The sequence below is a fragment of the Ursus americanus genome, chromosome 26 (genome assembly GCF_024610735.1).
Source record: "Ursus americanus isolate L20-20 chromosome 26, mUrsAme1.1.p, whole genome shotgun sequence".
NCBI lineage: Eukaryota > Metazoa > Chordata > Mammalia > Carnivora > Ursidae > Ursus > Ursus americanus.
This window is the reverse complement of record NC_142152.1, coordinates 7,342,289-7,353,728: the sequence shown is the minus strand read 5'-3', so window position 1 is coordinate 7,353,728 and position 11,440 is coordinate 7,342,289. Positions and strand designations below refer to the sequence as shown.

The window sequence follows — 11,440 nt, the reverse complement described above, 5'->3', positions numbered from 1 at the left end:
TGCCACCCAGGTGCCCCTCAAGCTCAGAATATCTTAAAAGGTGTTTTTTTGAGTCCACAGCATGGAAAATTCATGTTACAGATTTCCTAATTCATGTTTTTGCCCAAAGAAGTCACAAATCTTTGCCGTTTTGCTCAAATGCACAAATTCTATGAGAAAACCAAAACTGGGTTACTGAAAAGTGATCAATTCTCTTCTTTCCTTCCCTACTGGAGGACATTAGAAGCATCTATGTTTTGTCCCCTTTGATGGCAGAGTCAGTAACAGCAGCCACTCCCTATGAACAGAAGGAGCCTGGTGTGTTCCAAATGTGTTGAGACATTTGTGAGTGTTGTAGTGGGCTCCTGGAGAAAACACAGCTGTCTTGTGCACCAGCCTGGGGTCTCTATAAATTAGTTTCAATCTAACTATTTTTTCACTGCAGTAGGACATGGAGGACACTTTTCCATATAAAATTCAAGAGCTACCACACATTGCAGCAGAGTAAAAACCATGTTGCAAAATGGGTGGATGCTATAGACACAATAAGCTTTGAACCAATGCCACACACAATGATTTCAGAAAAATTTGAGGTTGCAGATGAGTCTCATTTTGAGTCAAACACTTTATCTTACTAAGTCAATGGGAGTGGTTTCACAGTTGCATTCTTTCCCAAAAAGTTCCAAAAGTAGAAACGAGGTTTGGGTGCTGATAAACATATAACCCAGAGAAGGCAAATACTTGGCATATGTTGCCACATCTCCTTCACTTGCCTGCATGTAGCTAGTGCTTATCCTTCCAGGAACTTTTTCCTACTGAATCTGAACATAGCCCAAGACTCTCAGTACAGTGCTCCAACATTCAGTACTATACAATCAATGAATTCTATTTGCCATTCCTGATACAGGCTATTCCAATTTGAGGTGTGTGTGTGTGACCCAGCTACTTCAAAGAACCTTTGAAGTGTATTTGTCTTTATGTAAGGTTTGCCTTTCAGAATTATAGGATTTTCAAGTGAAAACCGACCAATAGTCACTCAATATAGGGGAACATTTCTCATCTAATTTGTTTTAAATGCCTTCAAATTTGTTTTAAATGAATTCTTTGATTCTTCGATCTTTGCAAATACAAAAACGCAGGCAGAGCTTTTACCATTATAAGCCATTTTCTGGAAATAATCTGGAGTGTGCTTTTCTATGTTAATAACATACCTACTTATATCAGCCCATTTGGTGCTCCCTCAAACCCTGTACAGAAGATACTATTAAAATATCCAGGTTACAGTTGAGGAAACTGAGGCACAGAGCTCTTATGTAACTTTAATATTGCAGTTGGAAAGGATTTCGTCTTGGTTAAAGTTTGTTACTTGTGGTGCTCTTTTTATCTGTCCTATACCCCCTTTCCCCATGATATGAGGTTTGGTCTAAGTTAAGAAGCTAGTGTTAAATAAATGCTCCTCATCAGATTCCTTCTTTTGAAATGATGAACAAAACTTCTTTTCCAAAAAAAAAAAAAAAAAAACCCAATAGCTTTGTCTTTGAAGACAAAACCTGACAGTTCTTTTGTCTCAACTCTTCTTGCTAAGAATTCTTTAAAAGTGCCAACCTTATTATTTTTTTTAATCTCCAAAGCGTATTAGAGCAATCCATAACTTAGAGCAACTATGCAAGCCCTGGAATTCCACAGCTGACTGTGTGTTATGCCCATAAATTTCCAAATTAGTCAAGCTTTGTCAGTACACAGGGGTGCAAATATAAAATAATGTGGATAAACATTGATAACTTCAAACCAAAGCACAAACCTGAAAATATCTTCATCCAAATAAACAATTATTTGTATATATTCAGAGGTGGAATCTAAAAAAGTAAAGATGGTTGTGAAGATTGCTAAATCTGAAACAGTGAACACATCTCTTTTCCGCAGAGCAAAACAGAATCATTTATCAAAATGGAATTTCAATTAAATTGGAAATGAAAATGGAAATTTTCAATTTCCTTTAATAAAATCTAAATACATTTAACTGGCTATTTCCTCCTCACATTCTCAATTAGAGTATTGATCCGCATCTGATACAATATGGAAAATAATTAGAATCCTATTCCCAAATTCCTTATCTATTTAGGCATAAGGAAGTTAAGAGGCTTGCATTGTTATTCCAGTTTTTCAATGATGACTTTCATTAGTGTTTCCCAGGGAAACAAAGTAACATACACTGTGTAATTGTGTATGTAACTCCCTTACCATAACAATTCTCACACGTCCAGTACACATCCGTAACTGCTTAATATCGTATCCTTAGAGTTGACTGTGTTCTTGGCATGTTATCAATAATGAAACTGAGAAATTCCCATCTGGTATTTCTGATGCCCCAAGGAGTTCTAAACAATAGATGTGAAAAAGTCTCACAAGGGCCCCTGATCACACAGGATTAAGCTCCATGGAAAGACGGCAATGGAATAGCTTTTCATCTTAAAGATTTCTTAAACAAGGTTGTTTTTCCCATGGAAAGATTTCAAAAACCATGATGATTCATGATAACCAAGAATTTTTTTTGGTTGCTGTTGTTGGAGAGGGAATTTTTTTTTATAGCTTTATTGAGGTAAAATAGATATACATTAAATCTCAAATATTTATAGTGAACAATTTGATTAGTTCTGACTTATGTATACACCTGTGAAGCTATCACCATAATCAAAATAATGAACATGTCCATGATAATTTTTAAAGATACCAGTAATGTAAAATTTTGGTGATGATCCTATCTCCAGGGACATCCGGCACTAGTAGGCCACATTTATTGTCTACTGAGTGAATACATCTTCTCTAATTTATTATCACTGGACATCCTTTGAACACTAGTGTACTAAAAGAACAAAGGGTTGGACAGAATTTAGGCTTTTCAGTTTCAGCATTTTTGAGGAGCAGCTGAATAGTGCTGAAGTTGGCCTTGGAATATAAAAATCAACAGGTATGGGTGCCTGGATGGCTCAGTGGGTTAAGCGCCTGTGTTCAGCTCAGGTCACGATCCTGGGGACCTGGGATTGAGTCTTGCATCTGGCTCCCTGCTCGGTGGGGAGTCTGCTTCTCCCTCTGCCTCTCCCGATATCTTGTGCCCACAGTCTCTCTTTCTCGCAAAAGTAAATAAAATCTTCCAAAAAATCAACAGGTATGAAACCCTTGATAGGCCTATGGTAGCTTAGCCGTGTCACAATGCCCCAAGTACTTCTACTCCATGACCCACCTTTTCTAGAGAAAGAGCAATGGATAAGCCTGTTGTTCTACCCTGTGTGTTGGCCTGATATTTATTTTTTTCCCAAACCACATCATTTTATAGACAATTTAGGAACAAATAACGCACAAGTTTTGTTTGAAAAGATGGGTCCAAATGTGGCTATAATACATTATAAGCCAACTTCTCTGAGTTCGGTTTATCTTTCAAGTATCTTCCACTTTGTCAGAGACAGCTGTAAAGGAAAAAAAAAAAAAGCAGCAGCAAGGTTCCTGATGTCCACATTCTCAGATCAAATAAACTGCACAGACAGCTTATCATTTGTATGGCTTTGGCTCAGTGTTTCTGAAAGGAAGCATAGCTGCTTTTTGTCCTGCCTAGTGACATCCTACTTGCTTTCAGTGCTGGTACGGATGAGGTCTGGTAAGCTTTTTTTCAGAGGCTCTCCTTGTAGTTCTTTCCTGTACTCCACTATTTTCAGCCCTGTTCTGGAAACAACAGTTTTTAAGGACGCAGCATCTAACCTCGGGGTTGTAGCTCCCTTTCTCCTCTTCACCCTTCCCCGCGCAGACCCACGTCCCCTCCAGAGCTGATATTGGTCTCTTTCAGAATCCTGGCCTTAAGGTCTTTAAGCTTCCTTCCTTTTCCCTGAGTCCCGAGACACCAGTCCGGGCTCAACTTTAGGAGTTGGAAGGGCGGCTCGCCTCATCCGTCACGCTTCAGCTGCTGACTGCTTCTACCTGCTCATCATCTCCTTAGATTCTTACCCCAAAGAGAGGAAGATTCAAGTGGATTTGGCCCATCCCCTAATCGGGGCCTGCCACTAGCAGGCCGGGGGCTGATGTGGGCCGAGGGAGACTAGGACGAAGCAGGCCATTTTCACCTGCGTAATAACAGGCTTGGGAGTAGCGGAGCGGCGGCGGCGGCGGCGGCTGGAGTAGGAGGAGGAGCGCAAGCAGCAGCCGCGGCGGGGCCGGGAGGAAGAGGAGGGGGAGGAGGAGGAGCTGAAGCGGGGAGAGCGGCAGCCAGCAGCTCGGCCGGAGTTGCAGCAGCGGCAGCGGCGCTGACACCGTAGCCTCCCCAAGCCCCGAGTCCAGGCGGGGGCAGCAGCAGGGAGCGCCCGGCCGCCCAGGCACCGCACCTCGGCCCCGCCAAACCGCCGTCGTCGCGCCGGGGGGACCGCCAGCCATGGCCACGCCGCCGGATCCCCAAGACGAGCTGCTGCCGCTGACAGGCTCCGGGTCCCAGTGGTTCGGGGACCGGGGGGAGGGGGAGAACGAAGCGGTGACGCCGACAGGGGCCAAGCCGGCGCCGCAGGCGGGGGAGCCCGGCCGGGGGCTGGGCGCCGGGGCAGGAGAAGCGGCGCCGCGGGAACTGGACTCGGGCCCCGCCCGGCCGCCGCCCGTTGCCATGGGAACTGCATCCACAGGTAAGGCGGGCGGCGGGCGCCGCTGCCCCGCAAATGGCGTCGGGGACCGGGTCCCTCAGCCGGTCCCCTTCTCCACATCTCGGCTCTGCACCTCGCTCGCGCTCTCTACCTTGAGCACCAACCTCAGCCCGCTTCGCCACGGGCGACTGTAAATATTGGCGGACTGTTAGAAAACAGGAATTTTTTACCCCAAAGGCTCGGAAGAAGACAAAATACTATCGATTCATTTTATTTCATTATCATTGTTATCTCGGCTTTAAAAATTGTCCTCGGAGGCGAACCGCAGCATCGTGGCTGCTGGCGCGCCCGCGTACAAGTTTTTTCCTTCCGCCAAGAGGTTGGAGGCTGTAGGGCCCGCTTGGCCAGTTGCGATGATTTTTTGGGGCGTGTTTGCACTCGGCGTGCGCGCCGGCTACAGGGGACGCTGACAACAAAGCGACGGGCAGGCCGGCTGCCGCTAGATCCGACTGGGTCCGGGGCAGAGATGTGGCTGGAAGTGTTCCTTACCCCTTCCCTCCACAAATCGCCACACCCTACTCCCTCCCAGTTCCCCTGCCGTTCTCCACCTCCCCCTCCCTGCCGCAGAAAACAGAAATCCCAAGGTGTGTATGTCTCATTTAGGAGGGGCAGCTTTGCAAGAGGGTTAGGAGTTGCGACTGTCCCTGCCCGGAACTGCCCAGATGTCCCCGTCTTGCAGGGAGCATTGAAACTTGGAACCCGTAAGAGCGGCCGGCCTGGCTGCGGTGTGAGGGCTTGAGTAGTGGTGGTGGTGAGCGAACGAGGCACAGTTTACCGGCAATCTGGACCCGCTGGGTATTTGGAAATTGCCTTGGGTTCGGTCACCCTTAGCCTGACTCCCCCTTTCGAGCCGGAGCGCGCGGGTGCCCAGCTGGGACCAGGGCCTTGGAGCATCCCGACCAAAGGATGCGGGAGGCGAAGCTTTGGGGAGGGGCTGCCGGCCTGGGTAGCCCTGTGTTTCCAGGCAGGGGGTTAGAGGGGGCCGTGCAGTGTTGTTCTCTGAAAAAGCTTTGTTGTAGTGGAATGGGAGTTGTGTAGATTTGGATATGTAGTCCTCGAGGATATGGGGTGGTGGGTGCTTCCGGAAGAGGGAAAGGGGGTGGGACTGCTTGCGTGTTCTTGGCAGCTGATTTAGGGAAATCCCTTTCTTAAGCCACCGCCTCACTTAAGGGTCATGTGGAGTGCGTTAGGTAGTCTTAACTCTGGTCTAGTACAAAAGATTTGAGCTGAGGAAAAAATGTTTGGGGAATGCGATAATTAAAACATATCAACACTGATGGGAAGGGAAAAATTGGGGACCATGATCAGAAAAAAAAGAAAGAAAGAAAGAAAGAAAGAAAGAAAGAAAGAAAGAAAGAAAAGAAGAAAACTGCAAGGAAGAAAACCCCATTTGTCATATATTAATTATTATATGAGGGTGTGGGGGTGGAAAGGTTTTAAGACTAAGAAAGGCTGCCTAGCTTCTCTTTCAACTTCTTCATCTGAATGAAAACAAAACTCCTTGTAATGGCAAAGGAAGATGGAAAAAGATAAAAGACAAAGGGAGGTACTTTTGTTGGTTTTCCATTACTATTCTTTGTAGCTCATAGTTCAGAACCTTTACCCACCATCATCAAAGTAAATTATTTCTTTATAAATATTTCCCACCTCCCACTAGTGTCACCAAAGTTAGGGGAACCTGGGAAAGGAAGCTAGTGCCCTGTGTTCAGTAACACACTATACATTAAAATGAGTTGCTATGTATAAAATGTTTAGAACAACTCCTGTCATAAAGTAGCCATTTGCAATTTTAACATTATTGGCTTTTTTTTATAGAAAATTATAGAAATATTTTACTTTTTTGAATATGTTGGGGGTTTCCTGTTCTAGACAACAAATACACTAATAAAATGAACATGATGATGCTGAGTTTGGATGGGAAGGGGATGAAGGGATGGGAAAGGAGCACATATTTTGCATATTTATATAGAATGTTTTTAGTTTATTATTGCTGCTTGAAGGAATGTCTCATATAGTTGTTGATTGTTTAATGTTTTAAATGTACATGTTTCATATTTCTTATACTGGAGAGGCTGGTATAAGAGACCTAGATGCTGGAAATGATATCTAAATAAGTAGCTAGGTCTTGAAAATCCAAACAAAATCTGGGCCATCTTCCTTGTCTGTTATTGCGACAGGTTTTTTTTTTTTTTTTTTTTTTTTTTTTTTTTTTGCTATAAGCAACGTCAGTAGGTGCATCTGTAACTTTATCAGAGACAAAATCCAGAGGGAGCCTATTAAACACACTGATCTACTTTTTAAAAAAAGAATGGTGCTCTTTGGGACTCAAACTAAGAAGTAACTTAGACTTTGAGCGTGATGCCCTATAAACAGATTTTGTTTCTTTTTCAGATAGGATTATAAAGTGTAAGACAGATATTGATATTTTAAAAGCTTTTTTTTTTTTTTTTCTGAAAAACAGCACTAGTCATGCCATCTGGACAGAAATTCTGTTATTTATTTTTATACATTGATGGTAATTAAAGTTCCTAAAGAAACATTTCCAAAACTATTTCTTAATAATGTCCTGCAATGAATATATGTTTAAACATCATTAAAACTGTGCTATATTTTCAGGTATTCTCATTGCTCCTGTCCCTTTTGTGGAGTGGAAATGTTTTTAATAAAAAGTAACACTTTCTTTTAAAGCTACAATTTTTCATGTCGAAAATTGATAATGGGCATGCAAAATGATGTCTATTGCCAAGGGAACATTTAATACACCCTGTGTAGGCTACAACATGTTAGAGTTGTTACATCATGAATCAGCACCATCATCTAATAACTTTATACAAAGGGTGGTAAGAGCAACTGTTTTGTTTTTTCACGATCAGTTATTTTATCCCTGGAAACTATTCAAAGGGAGCATACAATAACACAAGGATAGAAGAAGGGCCCTTTGTTTAAAGGAATAATTTAAAATAGAACATTTGAACAAAATGCAGTGGTGAGAAGTTAACTCATGGTTGCTTTGGAAATTAACTCATTGACTGCTTTATGCATGAAGGCAAAATGAACAGAATGGTGAATGGTCCAGAGAAATAAATATGATTTGCTTCTGTAATATTGACTTATAGATAATTTGACTTAAATTTCTAGATGATTGGTGAGAGTGAGAGAGATTTTTATTTTATTTGGACCACAGTGCTCATAAATTCGTATTTTTCAAATGCTGAATGTGATACGCTATTGGAAAAGCTATAAATTATCTCTCATGATTTAAATAACTTCAGAATATTTATATATCCTGTGTTCATTGTTTAGTATAATAAGTTGTACTGTAAATATCACTGACATCTTCTAAAATTCACATGGAGGCTGGATTGAATCTCTTAACTTGTGGGTGTGTTTGATAGATGTGTGTACAGTTTTTTTATTTGGAGTCATTCCCAGTAATCCCCTTCAGAAGGTGTAAATTTCAATTTTCTTTTTTCTTTCATCTTTTGAGAAAGCTACAGTTAATGTGGAAATGAGAAGGAACATTACACTTACTCTTACAATATTTTACAGAACATATAAGAAGAATAAAAGAGTTCCTAATGTAATTTATTTCTCGGACATAGCCTCTGGTTACAATCAATAACATTTCTGGCAGAAAGTATGGTATATGTCCTTTCATATAGGGAATTCAAGTTAGGGTGAATTAAAATTTAGAAACACTTACATACCCTAAAAATACATGGATAATAAATTTTATCGAGGCTTCCAGCATCACTTCCTCTTCATGTACTCACTCTTCCTGGAAACCCATCCTGGTCGTTGCCCCTCAGATCTACCATAGGCCTTCTTGCCTCGTCTCTTTCCTAGGGTGTTCATTTACTTCCAATTCTGCAGGTTTGGAGACAAGTTGTGGATTTTTTTGCTCATTATATTGTATCCTGAATAGCACGGGTTCCAGAAGGGTTTTATTATCTGTAAAGTGAGAAACCATTGCGGTTCAATTCAGTTTAGTAAACATTCAATGAATGCCTCCTTTTTGGAAGTGTCTGTGCTAAACACAGGTCGTGGTTTCCTGAAATAGGTGCATCTTTCTGTTTCACATTAGTATTTAGTTTAATGAAACAGTTCCTTTGGTGTCATTTTTCAATTTCCTTATTCCCAAGTCATCACTGGAAGCTTGACTAGAAGGGCATTATAATAATCTAACCCCACAGGCACAAGGGCATGAGTTAGTTTTCGGAGGTCACCACGGGATAAACAAACATGAGCACAACTTGCTCAGACTATGCAGCTGTGGGAAAAGAAAATCTATCTAGGTATCTGTCAGTCTATGGGATTGGGATCAAAAGAAGAGAGCATTTTATTTATTTTCTTATTCTGGGGATTTTAAGGCATATTTGTAAAGTGATATAAATGATTCACTTGGGATGGAAAGATGGCGAGTGTAGGGGAGAGAGTGCATTTCCTGTAACTGAGTAGGTGAGGGGAATGGACCCAGGGCATGGTGGAGGGCTGATGTTAGATGGACCGAAGGACAGCTTGTGGATAGAACTGGAGCAAAGACAGATGAGTGGGGCACAGGGGTGGGGCCGAGAACAGCTAGAGGTTCTTTTCCAACTGTTTCTATTTTCCATGAACTAGGAAACAAGGTCAAGAGCAGAGTGAAAGCAGGAGTAGAGTTGGAAGTTTGAGAGGAGGGGAGAAAGTAGAAAATTGTTTCTAGAACGGCAGAACGAAAGGATTAGTGGAAACTGGGAATTCTGAGCAGTCCTAGGGCTCACTTGGAGTTTGTGGTCATGAGCTTGACGTGAGACCAGTTACTGTATACGCTGTCTTTTTTTCAACCATGTTCAGCTGCCTGAGCACTGGTTTGGAGTCAGTGGATGGTTGAATTGGTTTTGTTTTTGCTTTTCAGTGAGCATGACAGGAAGAGAGGGGCCATGGACGTGAATTGTGTGTAAGGCAGTGAGGATACTGATGGGTTATGGAATCTGGGGGGGAGGGAAGGAGGACAAGAGGGGGCTGATGCTCAGTGAGAAGATGATATAAATGGTTCATATGTGCTGGTAGGGTGGAAGAACAGATGGGACGGGGATTCCTGGATAAGGGAACTGAAAGGATAAGAGGTGGTGCTTCCAGAGTGGGTGTTTGCGACAGAGATTAAGGAGGGAGCACAGTTATTGAGTAGGAGACCGGGTTGGAGTGGAAGACAAGGTCATTGGAGGAGTGGAGTCCAGAAGAATGGCAAGGGCAGGAGTAAAATCCTGCCCTGTATGGTTACTGAAATCATGAAGAACAATGGCAGAGATCGGAGAGAGACGTGAACTTGGTGCTGATATCTTTAGGAAAAGACGTAGTGACCTGGGCTTCAAAGCTAAGGGTTTCTTGAGGGGGAGAGAAGAACAGTGTCCTGTGAAATGATTAATGTGAAGTCCTGACTGTAGGTTCTGCAAACTATTTAATATGTACAGAACGTAGGAGATGCAACTTAAAATAGTGCATTGTGGGGGATGGGAACTTTGAGGGTTGTAATTAGCTGAATATGAGCTAGTGGTATGGTGAAATTACTAAAATCTCTTATGTAATTTTAGATAGTATTAATAGAAAGTCTTGGGTACACATTATATGAGGTAATAATTCCTCTAGATTTTGTTCTAGGCAGATTTGGAGCCTTGTACTAAACAGTGGATACCATGCTGTGAGAGACATTCATGAACTACAGAATGTTGAGAGAAGGGTGACCAGACTGGTGAGGCTTCTAGAAAAAATGCCATTTGAGAAATGGCTGAAGAAATTAATTTTTTTGTCACAAGAAAGAAGAATGAATGGAGATTTCAATGTTAAATTCGAATACCGGAAGCACTTCTCTGAATCAGAGATGTGACCCAGACGATTTCACAGGGCAGAATTGGGAGGGTGGGCAAATTGGAGAAGCAGATTCCTACTTAGTGAAGGAGAAAGTTCTACTAACTAGAACTACCTGGAAAAGAGATAGGTTGCCTGTCAGTTACTGATATTCAAGCAAAAATGAGGTTGTTGTTTATTGGAGGAAACTTTGAAAGGAAGTTATTAGTTATACCAAGATCTTTATACTTTCCTAAAAGAAAACAATGTGCCTAACTTAAAGTTGTGGTTGTTAACATGGACCTATTTCTTAAAAGCGAACAGCATCCTAATGAAACCAGAAAGAGTCCGTCGCAAAACCCATAGTTAACTCCAAATTGACTACCTAAAATGCACTCTCCACAAAATTGTGGCTTCCTTGAAATTCTCTAGTTCTCCCTTGTCGAGAAACACTCCTTAATGTAACATACTGGCTTAAGAACTACACAGTTTTATCCAGTTTGGGGTCATTAACCTAAATGTGAAGCACGTTGTTTGCAAGTATCTCTTTTATTTATTCTTTTTCCTGAACTATCTTTTTCATTTTTGGCTAACATATCTAATTCCATAGATATTCAACATATTCTAAATGTTTGGGGAATTCATTAAATAATTCCGTAGTGCTAAAAGCATCATTTGACTCTGTCCGTAGTCCTCTTCTTCACTCCTTGTACATTTATGTGAGATTATTCATTGTAAAAACTATGTTTCCTGGGTTTCCTAATGAATTACCTTTCTAGCTAGAACAGTTCTGCATTCTAACTTCCATGTCCGATCCCCAAATGGATTTTCTAATTCATCTCCTGCATGAGATTATTATAAAACCAGTTATAGGGGCGCCTGGGTGGCACAGCGGTTAAGCGCCTGCCTTCGGCTCAGGGCGTGATCCCGGCGTTATGGGATCGAGCCCCACATCAGGCTCC

The 11,440-nt window shown here is 42.1% G+C and overlaps 1 protein-coding gene across 1 annotated transcript in view; it reads left to right on the top strand.

The window, feature by feature from the left end:
* The first annotated feature begins 4,248 nt into the window (after positions 1–4,248).
* Positions 4,249–11,440, top strand: part of RTN1 (reticulon 1) — a 211,090-nt gene continuing 203,898 nt past the window's right edge. The window contains exon 1 of the mRNA XM_087855977.1: positions 4,249–4,637. Coding sequence (XP_087712103.1) covers positions 4,397–4,637 — 241 coding nt within the window. The 5' untranslated portion in view covers positions 4,249–4,396. The remainder of the gene's footprint in view (positions 4,638–11,440) is intronic.